This window comes from Eutrigla gurnardus (assembly GCF_963514095.1).
Source record: "Eutrigla gurnardus genome assembly, chromosome: 18".
NCBI lineage: Eukaryota > Metazoa > Chordata > Actinopteri > Perciformes > Triglidae > Eutrigla > Eutrigla gurnardus.
Genome location: NC_139929.1, coordinates 209839 through 234891, shown reverse-complemented (window position 1 = coordinate 234891; position 25053 = coordinate 209839). Strand labels below are relative to the sequence as shown.

The window sequence follows — 25053 nt, the reverse complement described above, 5'->3', positions numbered from 1 at the left end:
TGTTGTGACTTGAGTCTTTTAAAGGCACAGGAGATAACGCGTCACTGACAGTTAACCTTCATGCAGAACCAGACATCATGACTACCAGGCCTCTGATAACATTTAGGTCAGCCATGGGGAGACTAAAGTAATAAACAGTTCAACACATAAAGCTGTAACCTGAACTAAGACAACTTTAAGACATGAGGTTATACAAAATTCTTATAACAACCTTCACACATCAGTTCCATATTTAAATATAAACATAATATTTAAAGCAGAACTCAGTCCAGTGTTTTGAAAACGTCTCTATCATCATTCGATCACCCATTCATTAATGAATTAGCCTGGATTTCTGCTCCAGGTTCATCCTATCTTGACTTCTGACCCTTAAACGTTTGACATCAGACAAACAAACGACATCAACCAATCAGAGTCGTTCATCCGTTTTCTTCACAGGAATGTTGTACGCGCTCTCGTCGATGAGTTACGGTAACACCTCACTGGTCCATTACGGTAAAACAGCAGAAACAGGAAATGAGCTCAAACAGAAACGGCGGGTTTTGTTTTGAAGATGAAGATGAAAATGAAGCTCGTGGATAATGAGTGAAAACGGCGCCCAGGTCAGAAAACGAACGCGTTACTTTCACGTGCGTCACGTCCATCCGTGTGTTTCAGCGGCAGCGTGTCTACGAGCACAGTGACGTAGTTAGAATCGATGCTACACAGTTACGTAGTTAGCATCGATGCTACAGCCGTGTGTTGTTGTACCTGCACGTATTCATGCTGCTGATCACTGATCACTGATATCGATCACACACGTCGTCTTGTGTTTATTCACGATGAGTTTTTGATTCGAGTGACATCATAGTATAATCAAGTGGAGATGATTCTGATTAACGGTAAGGATTTGATGATTAAAGAAACATTATTGGTCCATTGATGCCGATGAAGAACCGATGGATGATGATGGTGATGATGATGATGGTGATGATGATGATGGTGGTGATGATGATGGTGGTGAAGATGATGATGGTGGTGGTGATGATGGTGATGATGATGGTGGTGATGATGATGATGATGTGGTGGTGGTGATGATGGTGGTTATGGTGATGATGATGGTTATGGTGATGATGAAGATGATGGTGGTTATGGTGATGATGATGATGGTGGTGATGATGAAGATAATGGTGGTGATGATGAAGATGATGGTGGTGATGATGATTCAGTGTTTCCCCTACCATTGTACAGTGTAGGGTTGTCACGATATCAGTATTTCAGTAGTCGATACCAATACCTGGCCGTTTCTCAATACCCAGTACGCCAAGTTCGAACTCCTGAACTCCGGGAGTCTAGACTTGCGGAGTTCAGTTGGAAGAACGAACTCCCGGGGTACGGGAGAACGGGAGGACGGTGTTTTTTCTGCATTTGGAACAGGAACGTACTTGATGACGTCATCGTTTTTGCCGGTTGACGGCGTTCAACTTCCGGTTATTTTCACTGGTTAAAATAAAATAAACTATAACAACACTATAAACTATAAACTATAAAAAACAACTCTGTTTCATTTGTATATTTTATTATATATTATATGAGGATATAATATGATGTTTTCTTTTTATACAAATATGAATATAAATTTTCAGAAAATTGCCTATATAAAGGGCGAGTGGCGGGAAAATGTTGTGGGTTTTATTGTTTTATTGTTGTAGAAACAGTAGAATTTCAAAACTTCTAACGTTAACTTACAATTGTGCGTCTTCTCCTCCGCCATTACTTTATTGAAATGCATTCTGGGATACGTAACTGCCCAAAGTCCACACAAGTCTCCTCCGATGCATCCTCGGTGAAATGGGCGGGGCAAGAACACATCCGGGGTATTTGACCGTACTTGGCCAGATGCGAACTTTGAATTGGAACAGTACTCGGTCCGACGCTGATGACGTTTCTCAAGTCCACAAGAACAGAAGTACAGAGAAGAACGCATATTGAGAAACGGCCCCTGTGAATTTCCACGATTCTCGATACTAATTCGATACCACAATTTAAAAAAACAGGACCCATGTACTTTTAAATTCACTAATTTATTGAAAACTGCTTCAAACTGTCAAGTATTTAACACCACTGTGCTTTAAGATCTTTTTGCACAGAATTTAAATTGCAGTACCAGCTGCCAACAGACCTATAGCCATCCAGTATAAAAACAAACAATACTGTGCTTATAAGGCTTTTTGCATGTCGGCTTGTTTGAATCAAGAATTGCTCCGGATTCATCCGCCTCGAATGCAAAATATTTCCACACGCGACTCTTCGCACCTGTCTTGTCGACGAGCCGACGTGTTGTGCTTTCGCTCCCACCCGCTGAAGCCATTTTTTTCGAAGATGGCAAGTTTTCTTCTTCAGCGCCGCTTACTGCTCTGTGCTGCTCACACGCGTATACTGCCCCCGTCAGTTCCGCCAAGAATCGACACGGCTCGCCGAGTGAAAAGTTGTATATTCGGTTCTGACGTTACCAGAAAAAAGCAAGTATCGAATTATTTTTTTCGTGTCGGCATCGAATTGGTACCGAAGTATCGGTTCTTGTGACAACCCTAGTACAAAACAAAAAATCAATATGCCAAAAATAAGCCACCTATCAATTCATTCATAAATCAATAATCATTTACATTAGGAGCGCCTCCGCACAGCAGTGTAGACTTCCTCACCGCGCCCCCGCTACGTTCTTCTTCGTGTACGCGCTTGATGTTTTTCTGATGCAGTTCTGCCTCGTTGAACCACCACGATGTCGCTTTCTACTTTGAAAACTCTGAAAGTTGACTCTGGATTTTGATAAACTGTTGCACTCTTCAGACTCATGGTGTGAGCGTGCACGTATTTGTGCTGGTACAGTGTACATGCTGGTCCAGTCCAGTCTACTTGCTGGTACAGTGTACTTGCTGGTACAGTGTACATGCTGGTCCAGTCTACTTGCTGGTACAGTCTACTTGCTGGTACAGTGTACATGCTGGTCCAGTCTACTTGCTGGTACAGTCTACTTGCTGGTACAGTGTACTTGCTGGTCCAGTCTACTTGCTGGTACAGTGTACATGATGGTACATATAAACGCCATATTAATAAACTGTGCGTCTCTGCAGCTGTTTGCTCGTCTGGAAGGTCGTCCCTGTCTGAAGGACATCGATCCTCGACTGTTTCCTGAAGAACATGGACCCGTCCATGGTAACTGACCATGTCCACTTCCTTTCATCAGGAGCCGCATTATTGATGATTATCGACCCTGCTAGTGTTTGACTGATCAGCTGACGTGTGTTTGACAGGTGAGGTGGTGGAGCTGTATGGAACAGAGGGAACAGGTGAGTCTTCTTTCCAGAAAACCCTTCTGCCTTTGTCCTGGTCTGAACTTCCTGTAAACTGTGTGTGTGTCTCAGGTAAGACTGAGCTACTCTACCACCTGCTGTGTCGCTGTGTGTTGCCGGTGGTGACCGGCGGTCTGGAGGTGGACGTTGTGTTTGTGGACAACGACTACAGTCTTGACATGTTACGACTGGTCAGCATCCTGGAGAGCAGACTGAACGCAGGTACACACACACATTTCACCTGTGCTGTTTTTCTTTTGGACACACTGAAGGAACATTGTGTTCATGTGTTAGCCACCGGTCAGTGACAGTGGATTCTACCATCAGGTTAAAACAGGGGGGGGAAACATGTTAATGTTATTCACAGTCTGTAGAGGAAGGTGACATTCATCACTAGCTGCTCAATGATGACAGCTCAGATTTCTCTCTCTGTCTGTCTATCTGTCTGTGTCTGTCTGTCTGTTTGTCTAACTTGTTCTACCGACTCGTCCTCTGCAGGTTCAGATGAGGCTGTGTTGCATTCATGTCTGTCTCGCCTCCTGGTCGTCCACTGCCCTTCCTCCTCGCAGCTCCTCCTCACCCTCCACTTCCTGGAGACCTCCTTGTCATCGCGGCCCAATCTGGCGCTTCTCCTCATCGACAGTATCTCCGCTTTCTATTGGATGGACCGTTCTGAAGGCGGGGCGAGCGTTGCCAAGCAGGAAGAGAAAATCAGCAAGTGTGCAGAGCTCCTGTGTCGATTGATCAGGTAGCTGTTCATCATCCTCTGTGCCTGTAGGTGGTTCTAGAGGTCCTTTAGGTGGTTGTTATGGTCTTGTAGGTGGTTCTAGAGGTCCTTTAGGTGGTGGGAATGTGCCTGTAGGTGGTTCTAGAGGTCCTTTAGGTGGAGGTAATGTGCCTGTAGGTGGTTCTAGAGGTTCATTATGTGGTTGTAATGGCCATGTAGGTGGTTCCAGAGGTCTTTAGGTGGTAATTATGTGCATGTAGATGGTTTTAGAGGTCCTTTAGGTGGTTGTTATGGTCTTGTAGGTGGTTCTAGAGGTCCTTTAGGTGGTGGTAATGTACTTGTAGGTGGTTCCAGAGGTCCTTTAGGTGGTGGTAATGATCTTAGTTCTAGAGTTAATTTACATGGTTGTAATGTTCCTGTAGGTGAATGTAGAGCTGCTTTTAATTGTGTTTCAGGTTGTTGTAGTGCTCATTGAGGAGGTTGTAGATGTACTTCAGGTGGTTGTTGTGGTTTATTAAATGGTTTTAGAGGTCATTTAGATGGAACAAGTTGTCCATTAGATGGTTGTAGAGGTCCATTATATCAATGGTAAATGGTCCTCATTTATATAGCATATCCACAGTGTTTTTTGTCCACAGTAGACATTCACCCATTCAGTCACACATTCACACACCGACGGCGGAGTCAACCACACAGGGCGACAGCCTGCTTGTCAGGAGCAATTAGGGGTTTTGCTCAGGGACGCCAGCCACACAGCTAGGAGGAGCCGGGGATGGAACCAGCAATCTTGCAGTTACCAGCCAACCCGCTCTACCTCCTGAGCTAATGCCCCCCTTTATTATGTGGTTGTAGTGGTCCTGTAGGTGGTTGTAGACGTCCTGTGGGTGGTTGTAGACCCTAGAGTTCTAGAGGTCCTTTAGTTGACGCAAGTAGTCCATTTGATGGTTCTAGAGGTCATTTTAGGTGGTGGTCCTGGTTCTGTAGATAGTTGGGTGGTTGGGTTGTTATTGAGGAGGTTCTAGTGGTCACAGAACAAGTTGTGTGGAAGTTCTGGCGGTTCATGGTGTTGCTAGTGGTCATTAAGTGTTGCGTCCCCTTATGTGGCTCTCTGATTTGATGGAACAAGGTGATTTTTTTCAGTAGATTTTAAACAGATGTTTTGAACAGTTTTTTCCATCAACATCATAATCAGGTTCATCTCTCTAGAAGAGTTCTATACAGGTGGAAAGCTGTTCTGGAGGAACGTGATGAAACATACTGCATGTTGGGTAAAATAATTAACATTGTGGCTCCTCCTCAGGGATTACAGAATCACTGTCTTTGCCACCTGCCACGCAATCAGGAGGAGTTACAACGGACCTTCCACTTCCTGCCCTCCCCCCTCCGACTACCACCGGCCGTACCTTGGGAGCCCCTGGCAACGGCTGGTGACCCACCGGCTGCTGTGCTCCAGGAAGGATGCTGCAGATAACATGTCCGCCACAGCAGGAGGCAGCAAGGAACAGAGGAGACAGCAGGTCTTTACCGTCCACTGCACCTCCTCCTCCTCCTCAAGTACAAAGGCTTACAGGCGCAGCTCCTTCTACGTGACAGATGAAGGAGTGGAGTTCATCTGAACCGCCACAGCAAACAGCAGTTCATGTCCTGTAGCTGAAACCCAGTGTCGTTGGTTCATTATATATTTGTGCTAATGTATAAATACATTTATCATGTTCAATAAAAGTTTTGATCCAGAAGGTGATTGTGTTTATCATGCCTTTTACCGCACAGCAGGAAGTGCTGAGATGAAAACATCGCTGCTGGCTGGAACAATGGATCGGCATGTGGCAGCACAGAATGGATTCCATCTGGGATCCATGATTAAGTTACTGACAGTGAGCCTCCACTTTAGAGTTTTACTGTGATTTGTACCTATCTGTTCATTTGTCCGAGAATCTGAAGCAGGTTCTATTAGGAGGTTTGAGTGGTTCTTAGTAGATACGAGTGGCTAGAAGGTGCTTCTTGCCTTCACTGAGGAGGTTCTAGAGGTCCTTTAGTGGGTACTAGTGGTCGGTAGGTGCTTCTTGTCATCACTGCGGAGGCTCGAGGTCCTTTAGTGGGTACTAGTGGTTCCGATGGTCCTTCAGGGGTCCTAATGGTGAATAAAACTGTTTTTATTTTAGGCAGCTCTTGTGGCCACAGAGGAGGTCCTTGATGTTCTTTTTAGATGATGTTATTGTAGTTGAGTTCTCTTGATCGTTCTAATGGTCTTAAGTAAGTCCTAACGTTTTTAGGTGTTTTTGTGGTCACTGAGGGAAGTGTACCTAATCCCCAGGTACTGTGTTCCCTGGTTTGTATGTGACTGGGGAACATAGAACATTTTGAAAAAAAGGTCCTAGTTTCCGGGTCTGTTGTTTTTTTCCACCATCAGTGCTGAATCCCAGGGCAAATACATTGATACTTCACTAAACTAATTTTAAAATGATGAAGGTTTTTGGCATAACTGATGAGACGACGTCGGGTTTCTGAGACAAAAAAAAGTGTTGAGTCCAGATGAAGGTTTGACCAAATTCCTTTTAATGTACATCGATAACGTTTTCAGATGTTTAAAGAGAAATGATACTTCTGGGACTTAGAATAAGGTTCAACATGTTTGAATTTGAAGTAATCCAGAAGGATTCCTTTTAGATTTTGTGTTCACTGACCTGACCAATAAGAGGAAGGCCAGTTGTGTGTAAGCTGTTTTCTTCGACCTCACGTGCAGGACGGAAATTATATTTCAAAATAAATACACTAATATGACGCTTAAGGCTGTATTGGTTCCATGTTTGAGGCACGTGCATCAGCAGTCCGGTTTCTAGTGGATCCAGTCCGGGACTTCAGGTCTGATGACAGAGACCGCTTCACCAGAGCAGCCCACCTACAGATCCCTCCGCGGGGTCAGACACTTTTTAGACTACACAAACACACTCCCGCAGCCCGCCACAGCCACGTGCACACCGACACGTTTTAAACGGCCCCACCGGTGAACGCTGCCTTTATCCGGCCTTAAGATATCAGCTCTGCCCGCTTGACGTTGCTGCTCCGGTCCAGGAGTTAATGTTTTCTAGGACCTACTTCTCCTGCTGTCGCTGACAGGCGGTGCTTCGGTCGCTCCCAAACATGGCCTCCATGACGGAGCGACCGCTTCAACTTTAAATTTTCACCTATTTTTCAGCGCTAAACCGTGTTTTCTCCGTCCACGACCAACGGGAATGTTTCGTCGGAACAAACCGTCGTGGCAGACTCGTGAAGCCGATGTGATCTCGCGGAGAAGTTCGCTGTTGGCTTTAAACTGATCGGTTTAAGTTGGCTGGAAAGCTGGAGATGAAAAAGAGAATTGCATCAAATCAGTAAGCTTCTCTTCCACCTTGTTCGCGGGTTCTTCTCCGGCTTGGGCTCGAGCTGGACTCTAGTTGTTCACATTTAAAGCGACGCGGTGAATGCGCGCGCGGAGGAGCCGGGATGCACTCGGTTGTGGTGCGCGCTAACAGCTAGCCTGCTAGCTAATGCTAACGCTAACAGAGAAGTGATCAGTCAACTGGGCGGTCCGAGGAAGCTAATTGCTAACGGCTAACTGCCGTGTTTCTACATTTCTGCATCATTTAAAGACGTGACACCGTTAATTTACCAGAACCGAGTGACAGCTGCCGTCTGGGTGAAGCGTCGGTTCGGCACCGAGACGGTGTTTAGGCACGTTTACGTTAAATAACGGGTACAGGTGAATACTTAGTGTAACGTTACTCTCTGACGGACGCTGTTATTAGCATCCTTAGCACGTTAACATCACGTTTACTTCGTAGTTAGCATTCACGTTCTGTGTCGTCTGGTTCGACCGATAACAACCGGACGAACTATTAATCGATATACAGAGAACCGGGAGACCTGCAGTAGTGGAGGAAATACCATCAACGTTATTGCAGTAAATGTACGAATACCACAGTGTAAAAACACTGACAGTAAATGTACTAATATCACAGTATAAAAAGACTGTGACAGTAATGTACTAATACCACATAGCAGAAATACTGTTGCAGTAAAAGCACTAATATCACGCAGCACAAATAAAGTATCAGTACCAATGAGCACTGTAAAATAATGTTGCTGTCAAAGTACTAATACAAAACTATTAATACGCTGTTCCAGTAAAAGTACAACTTCCAGTACATAAACTGTTTATTTCACATACTCGGAGAGGAACCCCGTGTTAGTGTGGGTTCTCTGGCTTCCTCCCACAGTCCAAAGACATGCAGGATGGGGACCTGTCTGTCTCTACATGTCAGCCCTATGATAGACTGGTTACCTGTCTGTCTCTACATGTCAGCCCTATGATAGACTGGTTACCTGTCTGTCTCTACATGTCTCCCTGTGATAGACCGGTTACCTGTCTGTCTCTACATGTCTCCCTGTGATAGACTGGTTACCTGTCTGTCTCTACATGTCTCCCTGTGATAGACTGGTTACCTGTCTGTCTCTACATGTCAGCCCTATGATAGACTGGTTACCTGTCTGTCTCTACATGTCTCCCTGTGATAGACCGGTTACCTGTCTGTCTCTACATGTCTCCCTGTGATAGACTGGTTACCTGTCTGTCTCTACATGTCTCCCTGTGATAGACTGGTTACCTGTCTGTCTCTACATGTCGGCCCTGTGATAGACTGGTTACCTGTCTGTCTCTACATGTCGGCCCTGTGATAGACTGGTTACCTGTCTGTCTCTACATGTCTCCCTGTGATAGACCGGTTACCTGTCTGTCTCTACATGTCTCCCTGTGATAGACTGGTTACCTGTCTGTCTCTACATGTCCCCCTGTGATAGACCGGTTACCTGTCTGTCTCTACATGTCTCCCTGTGATAGACTGGTTACCTGTCTGTCTCTACATGTCTCCCTGTGATAGACCGGTTACCTGTCTGTCTCTACATGTCTCCCTGTGATAGACTGGTTACCTGTCTGTCTCTACATGTCAGCCCTATGATAGACTGGTTACCTGTCTGTCTCTACATGTCTCCCTGTGATAGACTGGTTACCTGTCTGTCTCTACATGTCTCCCTGTGATAGACTGGTTACCTGTCTGTCTCTACATGTCAGCCCTATGATAGACTGGTTACCTGTCTGTCTCTACATGTCTCCCTGTGATAGACCGGTTACCTGTCTGTCTCTACATGTCAGCCCTGTGATAGACTGGTTACCTGTCTGTCTCTACATGTCAGCCCTATGATAGACTGGTTACCTGTCTGTCTCTACATGTCTCCCTGTGATAGACTGGTTACCTGTCTGTCTCTACATGTCTCCCTGTGATAGACCGGTTACCTGTCTGTCTCTACATGTCAGCCCTGTGATAGACCGGTTACCTGTCTGTCTCTACATGTCAGCCCTGTGATAGACTGGTTACCTGTCTGTCTCTGCATGTCAGCCATGTGATAGACTGGTTACCTGTCTGTCTCTACATGTCAGCCCTGTGATAGACTGGTTACCTGTCTGTCTCTACATGTCAGCCCTGTGATAGACTGGTTACCTGTCTGTCTCTACATGTCAGCCCTGTGATAGACTGGTTACCTGTCTGTCTCTACATGTTACCCTGTGATAGACTGGTTACCTGTCTGTCTCTACATGTCAGCCCTGTGGTAGACTGGTTACCTGTCTGTCTCTACATGTCTCCCTGTGATAGACTGGTTACCTGTCTGTCTCTACATGTCAGCCCTGTGGTAGACTGGTTACCTGTCTGTCTCTACATGTTACCCTGTGATAGACTGGTTACCCGTCTGTCTCTACATGTCTCCCTGTGATAGACTGGTAACCATACATACATACATATATATATATACATACATGTTAATGTATATAAACTGCTCAAAAAAAATTAAGGGAACACCTAAACACCACATGCTAGTTCTCAATGAATAACATATTCCTGTTGGAAATCTTTATTCATTACAAAGTGCAATGTGTTGACAACAAAACAACATAAGGATGATTAATGAAATCCTCATCTTATGGAGGTCTCGATTCACAATCATATGGAAAATCAAAGTGGAAAATCAGAACGCAGGCTGATCCAACTTTTGTGGAGATTTTTCAAGACATGTCGTTATGATCCTCAGTAGTGCGTGTGGCCTCCACGTGCCTGTATGACCTCCCTACAACGCCTGGGCATGCTCCTGATGAGACCACGGATGGTCTCCTGAGGGATCTCCTCCCAGACCTGGACCAGAGCAGCAGTCAACTCCTGGACAGTCTGTGGTGTGACATGGCGTTGGTGGATGGAACGAGCCATGATGTCCCAGATGGGCTCAATAGGATTCAGGTCTGGGGAACGGGCAGGCCAGTCCATCAATACCTTCATCATACAGGAACTGCTGACACACTCCAGCCACATGAAGCCTAGCATTGTCATGCATTAGAAGGAACCTAGGGCCCACTGCTCCAGCATGGTCTCACAGTGGGTCTGAGGATCTCATCCCGGTACCTAATGGCAGTCAGGGTACCTCCAGCAAGCACATGGTGGGCTGTGTGACCTTCCAAAGAAATGCCTCCCCAGACCATCACTGACCCACCGCCAAACTGCTCATGCTTGAGGATGTTACAGCAGCAGAACGTTCTCCGCGGCATCACCAGACCCTGTCACGTCGGTCACATGTGCTCAGGGTGAACCTGCTCTCATCCCTGAAGAGCACAGGGCACCAGTGGCAAATCTGCCAATCACTGATCTCTAGCAAAATCCAATCACATTGCACGGTGTTGGGTTGTAAGCAAAGGCCCTATTTGTGGACGTAGGGCCCTCAAACCACCCTCATTGAGTCGATTTGGGACCGTTTGAGTTGAAACTTGAGCATCAGTGGCCTGCTGGAGGTCATTTTGTGGGGCTCTGGCAGTGCTCCTCCTGTTCCTCCGTGCACAAAGGAGCAGATATCGGTCCTGCTGTTGGGTTGTTGTCCTTCTTCGGCCCCGTCCACGTCTCCTGGTGTACTGGCCTGTCTCCTGGAATCTCCTCCATACTGTGCTGGGGGGACACAGCAAACCTTCTTGCCACAGTGCGCATTGATGTGCCATCCTGGATGAGTTGCACTAACTTCTGTGGGTTGGAGAAACCGCCTCATGCTACCTCTAGTTGTGCAAACACTGTGGTCACCACCTGCAGAACCATTCCTTTATAGGGATGTCTTGCTAATTGCCACTTGTGCCACCTGTGGTCTGTTCCATTTACACAACAGCAGGTGAAATGGATTCCCAATCAGTGCTGCTTCTTAATTGGACAGGCTGATATCTCAGAAATATGATTGACTTGCAGTTACATTATGTTGTTTTAGTGTTCCCTTTATTTTTTTATTTTTTAGAAGTGTATATGCACACACACACATGCAACATAAAATTATTCCGTGAAGTTTAAACCTCAGATCCAGTTGGTGAATAAGTCAGAAAACATTTTGTGTGTTTAAACAAAGAGAGGTTGTAGTGATACTCCTGGCTCTGAACCCCCTTCTGTTTTTCTTTTACCCAGAATGCCATCTGAGGCTCAGTCTCAGGAGCCCCGGGACAGAGGACCAGCCCCTCCTGTCACTCGGGCTGGACGTAGCGCTCAGCTGGCCAAAGCCACTGCTACAAGCCCCGTCCCCGAGAGACGGTCTCGTGGGCGTCCTCGGAAAGATGGGAGCGGCGGCCGCTCTGTGCCTCCTACGCCGCCGCCACCTCCTCCTCCACCTCCACCTCCCAAGTTCAGGAAGAAGTAAGTCTGGATCACCACTTTCTGATCCCGTCAGCAGATGTGAACCAATCAGCTGGATTCATGGTCGCTGTGGATACATGCGGTGTGGGTTTGAGTCGGTGTTGGTCCAGCTGTTCAGCGTTTCCGTAACGTTATTCAGATCCTGCATAACTGTTTGATTCGTTGTATTTAAACGTGGTATTTCTACACGTGGTCAGCCTCCACTCATAGTAGTGTAAGTAGAACTAGATTCCAGTGGTGACTGTAGGATAGTTCCATGATCATCTGATCCGTCCCAGAACTCCAGAGCGTTTTAAAGTCCAGAAGTCACATTCATTCATGAAAGATAATAATAAGGACTATTTAAAAAAATGGACGACCTATTTTTACCAAACAAAATCTTCTGCTTCAATCCATATTTGTAGGAGTTTGGCCTTTTAAATAGCTAATGTATCCTTGCCTCTCCAGCAACATGTCATCACTTTGATACTAACGGGGAGGGCTGCACCATTTTGGAACAGATGTGTCAATGCAATATTTATACATTTTTGTAAATTTTAATGTTAAATGCTTCAATTTGATGCACTTTGAAGATAAATTGAAAGTTACGATCTATAAACCATTTACTAAAAATGTATTCATAAACTCACTGGTTGTATAGACATGAAACACCCACATAGCAGGTTAACGAGAGGGACTCCATGTTTCCGAGTGGGTCGGGTGGTTTCAGGGTCTGGTGGTTTCAGGCCCCTCCCACAATGTCCAAGCTGAAACATACTGTATATAGTGCAGCCTTACCAACGCTGCTGCTTAATGTGTTCTCTGATGCAACCTACTATTGAAGGTTCACTGGTGATTAGGGCTGCAACAATGAATCGATAAAATCTATAAAAATTGATTACTAAAAGCGTTGGCAGCGAATTTAGGTCAGGACAGGTCCATGCTTCATGCACGCCCACACTGAAGCCTGGTTCACACCGGCCGCAGAAGCGCCGCGAATAGGCGCGGAGCAGAGCCCGCTTCCTTTCGGCGCCCTTGTTAAGTGATAGTGTAGTTCACACCAGACACGAAGCGCTGCGAATAGGCGCTGCCGTCCCGCGCCGTGAAGCGATCGTTTCGGCGTCTGCTCTATTTTTTGCGCGTGCCGCGAGCAAACACATCAATTCTGGCAGGAAACACCACATGTTCACTGGTGATTACTGCTGAAGCATCACATGTTCACTGGTGATTACTGCTGAAGCAAATGGTAAATAGTAGATGGTCCTCATTTATATAGCGCTTTTATCCAAAGCGCTTTACAGTACTGACTGACATTCATTCACACATTCACACACCGACGGCGGAGTAAACCACGCCAGCTTGTCAGGAACAATTAGGGTGAGGTGTCTTGCTCAGGGACACCAGGCACTCAGCTAGGAGGGGATCGAACCGGCAATCTTGCGGTTACCAGCCAACCCGCTCTACCTCCTGAGCTAATCTCCCCCATCACATGTTCACTGGTGATTACTGCTGAAACATCAAATGTTCACTGATGATTACTGCTGAAACATCAAATGTTCACTGGTGATAACCGCTGAAACATCACATGTTCACTGGTGATAACCGCTGAAGCATCACATGTTCACTGGTGATTACCGCTGAAACATCACATGTTCACTGGTGATTACCGCTGAAACATCACATGTTCACTGGTGATTACCGCTGAAACATCACATGTTCACTGGTGATTACCGCTGAAACATCACATGTTCACTGGTGATTACCGCTGAAACATCACATGTTCACTGGTGATTACTGCTGAAGCATCACATGTTCACTGGTGATTACCGCTGAAACATCACATGTTCACTGGTGATAACCGCTGAAACATCACATGTTCACTGGTGATAACCGCTGAAACATCACATGTTCACTGGTGATTACTGCTGAAGCATCACATGTTCACTGGTGATTACTGCTGAAGCATCACATGTTCACTGGTGATTACCGCTGAAACATCACATGTTCACTGGTGATAACCGCTGAAACATCACATGTTCACTGGTGATTACTGCTGAAGCATCACATGTTCACTGGTGATTACCGCTGAAACATCACATGTTCACTGGTGATAACCGCTGAAGCATCACATGTTCACTGGTGATTACTGCTGAAGCATCACATGTTCACTGGTGATAACCGCTGAAGCATCACATGTTCACTGGTGATAACCGCTGAAACATCACATGTTCACTGGTGATTACTGCTGAAGCATCACATGTTCACTGGTGATTACTGCTGAAGCATCACATGTTCACTGGTGATTACTGCTGAAACATCACATGTTCACTGGTGATTACCGCTGAAACATCACATGTTCACTGGTGATAACCGCTGAAGCATCACATGTTCACTGGTGATAACCGCTGAAACATCACATGTTCACTGGTGATTACTGCTGAAACATCACATGTTCACTGGTGATTACTGCTGAAGCATCACATGTTCACTGGTGATTACTGCTGAAACATCACATGTTCACTGGTGATTACCGCTGAAACATCACATGTTCACTGGTGATTACCGCTGAAACATCACATGTTCACTGGTGATTACTGCTGACGCCCAACAACTGTTAGAGAGTTCTACTGTGTGTGTGTGTGTTGTGTGTGTGTGTGTGTGTGTGTGTGTGTGTGTGTGTGTGTGTGTGAGAGTGTGTGAGTGAGAGTGAGAGAGAGAGAGAGAGAGAGAGAGAGAGAGGATGAATGAGATGTGTTCGAGAGGAAGTGGTTAAGTTGCATGCTGGGTAATGAACAGCGAGGAGAGGGAGGTATGGACTGGACTGCTACCACACATACATGTCATTATGTTTACCTGAGCACCTGGTCAAAGTTAAAGTGAGAGTTGTAAACAAGTAATTCATTTCTTAAATCATTAATCTGTTGATCACTTCATCCGTTCATCAATCATAAAAGAGAGTTTTAAAAGTGTATTTTTTGTGATAAACTTGTAGAAATGCAGTTGTTTGAAGGAGACATTCTCACAGCAAATATACTACATATTAGAGAATGAATTGTGACATGAAGACTGTATACAGCATTTAAACTGACAAGGTTATTTTTAATCAAGGTAAATATTAAAATAAATAACAAGGTAAATCACATGAACATTAATATAACTGTTTGAGCTCAGGTCTGAATGTAAGCATTAACCTTTTAATAATAATGCAGGTTAGAGATCAGTTCTATCTGTAACTATGAGCTTATCTTCAAAGTCTAATGTCTACTTACATTGATCAGCAAAGTGAGAGGAAAAATGGAACAAAAGCACTAACTCTCCACATAGCAGCACGTCCTGTTGGATAACATTAACTGGAAGGCAAGGCCTGGCCCGGCCCGCTGCCGTCCTTCACTGTGACTAAACTCCTGTTTTCCAGTGTGAATCTGGTGTAACGTCCGCGTTCGCGTGTGAACCTGACGTAACGTCTGTTCGGGTGTGAACCTGACGTAACGTCTGTTCGCGTGTGAACCTGACGTAGCGTCTGTTCGGGTGTGAACCTGATGTAACGTCTGTTCGCGTGTGAACCTGACGTAACGTCTGTTCGGGTGTGAACCTGACGTAACGTCTGTTCGGGTGTGAACCTGACGTAACGTCTGTTCGGGTGTGAACCTGACGTAACGTCTGTTCGGGTGTGAACCTGACGTAATGTCTGTTCGGGTGTGAACCTGACGTAACGTCTGTTCGGGTGTGAACCTGACGTAACGTCTGTTCGGGTGTGAACCTGACGTAACGTCTGTTCGCGTGTGAACCTGACGTAACGTCTGTTCGGGTGTGAACCTGACGTAACGTCTGTTCGCGTGTGAACCTGACGTAACGTCTGTTCGCGTGTGAACCTGACGTAACGTCTGTTCGGGTGTGAACCTGACGTAACGTCTGTTCGCGTGTGAACCTGACGTAACGTCTGTTCGGGTGTGAACCTGACGTAACGTCTGTTCGGGTGTGAACCTGACGTAACGTCTGTTCGGGTGTGAACCTGACGTAACGTCTGTCCGCGTGTGAACCGGACGTAACGTCTGTCCGCGTGTGAACCTGACGTAACGTCTGTTCGGGTGTGAACCTGACGTAACGTCTGCATTCGCGTGTGAACCTGACGTAACGTCCGCGTGTGAACCTGGTGTAACGTCTGTTCGCGTGTGAACCTGGTGTAACGTCTGTTCGCGTGTGAACCTGACGTAACGTCTGTCCGCGTGTGAACCTGACGTAACGTCTGTTCGGGTGTGAACCTGACGTAACGTCTGCATTCGCGTGTGAACCTGACGTAACGTCCGCGTGTGAACCTGACGTAACGTCCGCGTGTGAACCTGGTGTAACGTCTGTTCGCGTGTGAACCTGACGTAACGTCTGTTCGCGTGTGAACCTGACGTAACGTCTGCATTCGCGTGTGAACCTGACGTAACATCTGTTCGCGTGTGAACCTGGTGTAACGTCTGCATTCGCGTGTGAACCTGACGTAACGTCCGCGTGTGAACCTGGTGTAACGTCTGTTCGCGTGTGAACCTGGTGTAACGTCTGTTCGCGTGTGAACCTGGTGTAACATCTGTTCGCGTGCGAACCTGGTGTAACGTCTGCATTCGCGTGTGAACCTGACGTAACATCTGTTCGCGTGTGAACCTGACGTAACTGTGAACTCACTGCTGAAACGGAAATCGTCAAAACATAAAACAAGTTGTACCTTGACACTGTTGAACTGTGTGTGTGTGTGTGTGTGTGTGTAGGGGGCGGAGTCGGGGCCAAGCCCAGGATGAAGAGAGTATGGACGCCACAGAGAGGAAACACCCCGATACGACAGGTCTGTTGTTTACTGGATCACAGTTCATTGAGTCCTGAAACCTGTCCTGCTGAACTTCAAATCATCAGAGCTTTATTTAAAATTCCATCAGAGATCTCTAATCTGTGTCTAACATGAAGCACACACACCTTTTATTTCACATGTAATGAGATGGAAATGCTTGTGTGTTTCATTTATATTTGACCTTTTTCACAAAGATGAAACTAGTTCAACTTCATAAGAAACAGTGTTCTGGTTTACCTTCACACTTCCTGTCCTTGATGAGCTCCTCTGATTGGACTTGGCCCAATGGATCTCTGTTGTTCTGGGTTTCATCTTTTCAGGTTTTTTGTTGAATCAGTTCATGTTGATTGTTTTCGTCTCCTCAGCGGTAAAAGAGAAGTCGACAAGACGCCGTCGGTCCACCTCCAGGAGAAAATCCAACACAAACCCTGAACCCATCCAGGACTGTCTCAGTCCAGAACCTGAGCAGAATCCTATCCCTGATCCCACAGTCCCAGAGCCAAGCCCAGAACCAGCACCCACTGCTCAGGAGGACAGAAACAGCCCTGGTCCTGCTGCTATGCTCCCAGCCTCTAGCCTCGGACTAGCTTCCAGTCCGCCATCCCTGTCCCCATACCTGTCCCAGGACATTAGCCTGGTTCACAGCCCCGCCTCCATCCCCAGACCTGCTCCAGATCCTGTGGAGGAGGTCCGGCTCTGCCTGAGCCTCAGCCCGCACCCCATGGAAACAGAGGGGGGTGGGGCTAGTCCCATGGAGCAGAGCCCCACCCTGAGTGCCTGCTCCAGTCCTCCAGTCTCCACCAGCCCCCGATTGGAGTACGAGGACTCTCTGTCCCCTCTGTTCCAGCTGTCAGAGGACTCTGGGTGCTCGCCCACACCCAGCCTGGGAGAGACCAAAAACCGGTGAGACATTGTGCTGTCTGTCTGTCTGTCTGTCCGTCTGTCTTTGTGACGGATCTGAGAGTTAGACCTCGATCCACAATGGTTTGTGTTGGCGGCTGTGAATGAGGATCCACACAAGAAGCACCAACATGTGTCACATGGTGGTCACATCCATTAAACAGGATCTCTGTCTGTTGTCTGTCTCCATGGTTACAGTATCAACAGGAAGTGGTTTGTTTTTCATACTTCCCTTCCTTCAGGGACTTCCACCTGAACATGTCCTGATTTAGACGTAATGAGTCTCTCCATCCCTCTCACTGTGTCTGTCGCTGTGTGTCGCCCTGCAGTCTGAAGCAGTGTGCCTTCTGTTACCGTGGCGACGAGCCTCCTCTCGGCCAGGGCCGCCTGGTGGTGTTCGGCCCGACGCCCGGCTACATCCCGCTCCACATCCTCAACCGCCGCGCCTCCCCCGACCGAGACAATGACTGCCACGACCACTGCTACCGGGGTGACCAGGCCCCGCCCACGTTAGTCCCCTCCTTCCTGTCAAGCCTTATCAGAATAAAAATCAAAAACAGCTGTTACCTTCAAAACAAACTTCATTACAGAGTTTTTGTTGTTGTGGTGATTAATGTGTGTGTGTGTGTGTGTGTGTGTGTGTGTGTGTGTGTGTAGGTGCAGAAGTCCAGAACAGTGTGGTGAGTACTCTCTATTTATACCAACTGGAAGGGTTAACATTTTTTGGGGTCATCGACATTTGCTTTGGTTCAGAATCCATCTTTGACTCAATAAATACGCAACCCCACTAAAATCAGACGTCAGATCTTGATAATGGAAATGAAAATCAAAACCATCAATCTGTTGAGGTCTGGATTCAGAATCGCACCAAAAACCAAAGGGAAACATTGAAATCTCAGGTGGATCCATCTTGAGTGAATGAATAGCTTGCCCTATAACCGTGGCTCAGATATGATACAACAGCCAGTGTGGCTGGAGCCTCGCTGAGAACGCTGCTTTTACTCTCGGAGCATCCACGTTCAGAATAGAAGTGGTAAAACAGCACCAAAAACACAACCTGGACTGTAGACCTGGACCGTGGACCACAACCCGGACTGTGGACCTGGACCGTGGACCACGACCTGGACCGTGATAGGTGTGTGGTGTGTTTCATCCATCAGGGCTGAAAACACCACTATTGCTGCTTTTGTACATGTTGAAATCCTAGATCCACCAGGAACCAAGACCCCGTCCTGTCTGGGTTCATGACATCATCATGACATCATCCAGATGCTTAGTGGATTTCACCAAGCTGGATTCACTGGATCTAGCAAGACCCCTGTGGGCTGGTTCACAACAGCTGGAGGAACCAGAATAAAGTATTGATCTGTGATTTAACATCAATAACCAGATGAAAAGGATGCTGAAATAACTCCATCATGATGGTGATCAGTAAAAAGATATATATACTGTAAATGCACACACATACAAACTCGTAACGGATGACGGTTCTTCAAATGGACAATTAAAGTGCAGTAGCCAAGTCTGGCAGATGGAGTCACATTTTGAATGTTTACAACACCCACGTGCCCCCCCTCTACCACCGAGCTCCTCCGCTCCCTCCCATCGAGTGCTCGTCAGAGCTCGTGCACCAGATTCTGTGAAGATGCCCGTGTCTTCTCTCATCGATAAACAGCATGGAGTACACTAGTACAGGTTTTACAGCACACAGCATCACAGTTTTACTGATATTCTACCAAATAATGAACTCATAATCTATTTAACACACCCTTTTCACTGAAATATTTTAACAGTGCATTTCTATGAATAACATCCCCGCACGCTCACAGATCAGGGGAGCAAACCCGTTCCTTCATGAAGTGTCCGTCGACTCGGCGTGCGCACACAAAGCCTTCCTGTCCCGCTCAGCTGATTACACCGCCGCCTCGCCTGTGGAGCCTCACACACAGCGGAAAGGTTCGGTGTGGGCGAGCGTGCGCGCGTGCATTCCCTGCTGAGTGCACAGTGGAGTCTCCACCTGAGGGGCGCTTGCCGTTACCTCTGACTCGCCGCATAGTGTCGGCTTCAGTGAATATGATCCTCGCGCCCTCGGGCGTTTAATCTGATTTAATCAAGGAAGCAGCAGTCTTTATTTATCGGTTTAATATATTGGCGTGATATCCGATAATACATTTTACCGTCAATGTCGGCCGATACCGATACGTTGCCGATAATATCTACATCCCTAGTGTGAAGTCATGCTTTGTTAGGTCTGTTACCACAATGGCAAGATAACTACTTCTGTGTTGACTTGTCTGCAGTAGCGCCGTGAAAAATTAGCATTGCATTTGATGTGAACACATCTTTATACCAGAGAAGAAGACCCCAAACATGCTCAGTGAGGTTACATTCTTTAATACCAGAGAAGAAGACCTCGAGCATGCTCAGTGAGGTTACGTTCTTTAATACCAGAGAAGAAGACCTCGAGCATGCTCAGTGTGGTGACTTTCTTTAATACCAGAGAAGAAGACCCCAAACATGCTCAGTGAGGTTACATTCTTTAATACCAGAGAAGAAGACCTCGAGCATGCTCAGTGTGGTGACTTTCTTTAATACCAGAGAAGAAGACCCCAAACATGCTCAGTGAGGTTACATTCTTTAATACCAGAGAAGAAGACCTCGAGCATGCTCAGTGAGGTTACGTTCTTTAATACCAGAGAAGAAGACCTCGAGCATGCTCAGTGAGGTTACATTCTTTAATACCAGAGAAGAAGACCTCGAGCATGCTCAGTGAGGTTACGTTCTTTAATACCAGAGAAGAAGACCTCGAGCATGCTCAGTGAGGTTACATTCTTTAATACCAGAGAAGAAGACCTCGAGCATGCTTAGTGAGGTTACATTCTTTAATACCAGAGAAGAAGACCTCGAGCATGCTCAGTGTGGTGACTTTCTTTAATACCAGAGAAGAAGACCTCGCGCATGCTCAGTGAGGTTACATTCTTTAATACCAGAGAAGAAGACCTCGAGCATGCTCAGTGTGGTGACTTTCTTTAATACCAGAGAAGAAGACCTCGAGCATGCTCAGTGAGGTTACGTTCTTTAATACCAGAGAAGAAGACCTCGAGAATGCTCAGTGTGGTGACTTTCTTTAATACCAGAGAAGAAGACCTCGAGCATGCTTAGTGAGGTTACATTCTTTAATACCAGAGAAGAAGACCTCGAGCATGCTCAGTGTGGTGACTTTCTTTAATACCAGAGAAGAAGACCTCGAGCATGCTCAGTGAGGTTACATTCTTTAATACCAGAGAAGAAGACCTCGAGCATGCTCAGTGTGGTGACTTTCTTTAATACCAGAGAAGAAGACCTCGAGCATGCTCAGTGAGGTTACGTTCTTTAATACCAGAGAAGAAGATCCCAAACATGCTCAGTGAAGTTCCTTACTTTCTTTCAGAGGGTGTTATTGACCAGAATGTTACTGTCTCATGTTTCAGAGGACGAGTCTTCCTCGGAGTTTGTGGTGCAGCTCGGACCCGTCGGCCTTCCACATGACATCAACGTCCAATCACTGTTTGACCCCACAGGTACAGGAAGTTAACATTCTCATTAACCCCTCCCTCTTCTTCCTTCTTAACGTGAACTGTTACATATTCAAGGTCAGGAATATGTATGAATATCTTCCTTTCATCATCTAACTTTTAATTCTTTGATTGAAATTAGTAGTTCCTTGTGTTTGCTTCTTGTCTTCTGATGGGGAGGAGCCTCAGTCAAAAGATATTGCTGCTATTATTTGTTCAAATGAATTATTTATAAAAAAATATGTATATTTTCCTAGTGTTCATAGCTTCATCTGGGATTTCCCTGTCATCCCGGCTGAAGTTATCTGTGACCAAGTTGCACGAAAGCATGTCGCATATGTTATGGAATAATTTACCATGGAGATTCATCCTGTAGAGCTAGACTGCTCCGGACCAGGCTCAGATCCAGGATCTATAAATCTGGTCCTGGATCTCAGTCCCCTTGTTGGGATTCCAGTTATTCCACTGCTTATTACATGAAGCATCCAGAAAGTAGCCTGCTGACATTATTTAAACACTGTGACCATTATTTTACATTCATTCAGCCTAGATCCATACATGTTATTAAACTCTACATGTGGTCGTCATGGTAACAGTTATAATTGTGTTCATATTGTTCGGTAAAGTTCATCAGTTTAAGACCGGCGGTCCGATAACCAGACTATGAGCCCCCTCTCTCCCTCTCTGTGATTCAGGTGTAATGTAATGATAAACCACTGGGGGCGCTGTTGTGAAGTGTGTTCTCCTTGTATGTTCCTCCTCAGCCACCGTACCTTGTCAACGTTTAAAAGAGCACGCTTCGTCGTTATGGTGAATTTGAACAACTGATTAAGCCAGACTGCTCTCACTGGGATATGTTGAACCCAGCTTAGTCATTTATCCTGAATCTGATTCTGCTTTTATGCAATTGCCCTCTGGACCTCCTCAGTCCTGCAGGCCAACGTGACACACAACGTGTGTGTGTGTGTGTGTGTGTGTGTGTGTGTGTGTGTGTGTGTGTGTGTGTGTGTGTGTGTGTGTGTGTGTGTGTGTGTGTGTGTGTGTGTGTGTGTGTGTGTAGGTCAGTGCTGTGCTCACCTCCAGTGTGCTGCCTGGTCAGAAGGTGTGTGTCGTGGCGAGGGCCAATCACTGCTCTACGTCGACAAAGCCATCGACTCAGGAAGTACACAGGTCTGTTACCTGATAACTGATCAATAACCTCACACTGCTGGTCAATATAGCCTGACTAAGCTCCGCCCTCTTTCACCTGTCTAGGTGTGTGCGTTCTGCCGTCGGCTCGGAGCGTCACTACGTTGCCGGGAGACGAGCTGTGGGCGGAGCTTCCACTTCCCTTGTGCAGCTGCTGCTGGAATTCATCAAGACTGGAGTCAGAGACGCACACTGTGTAGAAGACACACACACTCAGGTACACACACACACACTCAGGTACACACACACACACCGTGTAGAAGACACACAGACACACACACAGGTACACACACACACACCGTGTAGAAGACACACACAGGTACACACAGTAGAAAAAACACGAACACAGGTACACACACACACACCGTGTAGAAGATGCACACAGGTACACACACTATGTAGAAGACACACTCAGGTACACACACACACACCGTGTAGAAGACACACACTCAGGGACACACACACACACTCAGGTACACACACACACACCGTGTAGAAGACACACAGACACACACACAGGTACACACACATACACCGTGTAGAAGACACACACAGGTACACATAGTAGAAGAAACACAAACACAGGTACACACACACACACCGTGTAGAAGACACACAGACACACACACAGGTACACACACATACACCGTGTAGAAGACACACACAGGTACACACAGTAGAAGAAACACAAACACAGGTACACACACACACTGTGTAGTAGACACACACACACACAGGTACACACACACACCGTGTAGAAGACACACACAGGTACACACAGTAGAAGAAACACAAACACAGGTACACACACACACTGTGTAGAAGATGCACACAGTTACACACACTATGTAGAAGACACACACACATTGTGTAGAAGACACACACAGGTACACACACACACACCGTGTAGAAGACACACAGACACACACACAGGTACACACACATACACCGTGTAGAAGACACACACAGGTACACATAGTAGAAGAAACACAAACACAGGTACACACACACACTGTGTAGAAGACACACACACACACACAGGTACACACACACACACACACCGTGTAGAAGACACACACAGGTACACACAGTAGAAGAAACACAAACACAGGTACACACACACACTGTGTAGAAGATGCACACAGGTACACACACTATGTAGAAGACACACACACATTGTGTAGAAGACACACAGGTACACACACACACCGTGTAGAAGACACACACAGGCACACACATTTTGTAGAAGACACACACAAAAACACATTGTGTAGAAGACACACACAGGTACACACACACACTGTGTAGAAGACACACACAGGTACACACACACATTGTGTAGAAGACACACACAGGTACACACACACGCAGACTGTGTAGAAGACACACACAGATACACACACTGTGTAGAGGAGGGTTTGCGTCCAGGTCCAGGATTTAGCCAGCAGAGCTAACTAGAAGGATGGAGTGAACACATGAAACTAGAAGCCGATTAAAGCAGGACAGGAGCCGCTCTGAGCTGGTTCTGGATCAACAGGACAGGAACCGCTCTGAGCTGGTTCTGGATCAGCAGGACAGGAACCGCTCTGAGCTGGTTCTGGATCAGGTGTGTGTGTGGATGCAGCGTCCCGGGACGGAGGGTGTTGGACCCTTTGAGACTGTAAAACCTAATTACAATACAATCAGTTTCTAATTCCTGATGAGAACTTGTCTTCTTGTCTTCTGTCTCCAGTGTCCTCACAGTGTGTGTTGTGTTTGAGTGGCGGTGATGTCGGGGCTCTGTTGATGTGTTGTTGCTGTGGTAACTGTTACCATGGCAGCTGCCTGGACCCCCCTCTGGCCCCTTCCCCTCTGTGCCGAGCCGGCTGGCAGTGTCCTCTGTGCAGAGTGTGTCAGAGCTGCAGGTAACACACACACACACACACAGACGTACGTGTCACATAGTATCATAGTAAAATGTAGTATCATATAGTGTGTGTGTGTGTGTGTGTGTGTGTGTGTGTGTGTGTGTGTTAGGTTGCGAGGGGATGACAGTGTCTTGCTGGTGTGTCAGCGCTGTGATAAATCCTACCATACACACTGTCTCACTCCTCCTCTGGATCACACACCGCTCACTGGCTGGAGCTGCAAGGTGAGATCCACACACACACACACCGTTTTATACATCACTGTGTGTGTGTGTGTGTGTGTTTGTGTGTTAAACCTCTCTGTCCTCCAGAATTGCCGAATCTGCCGCCGTTGTGGTGTGAGGTCATCGGGCCAATGGGCCAATCACCCATTTCTGTGTGAGTCATGTGACCCGGTCCTGCCCTGCCCTCTCTGTGATCACACCCCCAACCTCTATACACCACAGGACCATGTGACCTGTACCTGCTGCTATAGGTACACACGCACACACACAAACACGGGTAACTGGACTGTATGAAGATCACAAACATATTTATCGATATATGTTTTGATACTCCATTCACAACATCTTAATTTAAGACTGCAGGGTTAGTGTTTCTTTTTGTTTTGTGTTGCATCATACAACAATAATAATAATAATACATTTTATTTGTTGGCGCCTTTCAAACACCCAAGGTCACCTTCCATGATAAATTCAATTCAATTATATTTATAGTGTCAAATCACAACAGAAGTCATCTCAATGACATATGTCCTACAGTTTTTCAAACTAAAATTAACTTGAAATGTTCAATTAGATTTTTTGGAGGAAATTGTATCATTTAGAATAAGTGACTAATCAGTAAACTAGGCGATAGATTAATCAATATGAAATTAATTGCTCCTAGTTATT

General features: G+C 46.4%; 2 protein-coding genes across 8 annotated transcripts in view; both read left to right on the top strand.

Annotated features, from left to right (window-relative positions):
* Positions 1–479: 479 nt before the first annotated feature.
* xrcc2 (X-ray repair complementing defective repair in Chinese hamster cells 2) lies at positions 480–5795 on the top strand. Of its 2 annotated transcripts, XM_084033528.1 has the most exons (6): positions 481–602; positions 3114–3195; positions 3294–3329; positions 3405–3554; positions 3831–4080; positions 5360–5795. In XM_084033528.1, exons 1-6 carry the CDS (start codon positions 582–584, stop codon positions 5673–5675), a joined length of 855 nt encoding a protein of 284 aa, XP_083889654.1. In that variant the 5' UTR covers positions 481–581; the 3' UTR covers positions 5676–5795. The 2 variants fall into 2 exon arrangements, with proteins under 2 accessions (XP_083889653.1, XP_083889654.1); XM_084033527.1 differs by having other exon boundaries at positions 480–602; positions 3294–3554.
* Positions 5796–6867: 1072 nt separating this feature from the next.
* Positions 6868–25053, top strand: part of LOC311028798 (histone-lysine N-methyltransferase 2C-like) — an 82203-nt gene continuing 64017 nt past the window's right edge. For 3 of the 6 annotated variants that reach the window (XM_084033570.1, XM_084033571.1, XM_084033568.1), the window contains exons 1-12: positions 6869–7430; positions 11577–11801; positions 16535–16608; positions 16977–17514; positions 17841–18020; positions 18169–18191; positions 20982–21071; positions 22126–22235; positions 22320–22470; positions 23986–24157; positions 24270–24384; positions 24472–24635. In XM_084033570.1, the coding sequence (XP_083889696.1) occupies positions 7405–7430; positions 11577–11801; positions 16535–16608; positions 16977–17514; positions 17841–18020; positions 18169–18191; positions 20982–21071; positions 22126–22235; positions 22320–22470; positions 23986–24157; positions 24270–24384; positions 24472–24635 (1868 nt within the window). In that variant the 5' untranslated portion in view covers positions 6869–7404. Of the gene's footprint in view, positions 7431–11576; positions 11802–16534; positions 16609–16976; positions 17515–17840; positions 18021–18168; positions 18192–20981; positions 21072–22125; positions 22236–22319; positions 22471–23985; positions 24158–24269; positions 24385–24471; positions 24636–25053 lie in introns of all 6 variants that reach the window. The other 3 variants (XM_084033573.1, XM_084033572.1, XM_084033569.1) reach the window with 2 other exon arrangements.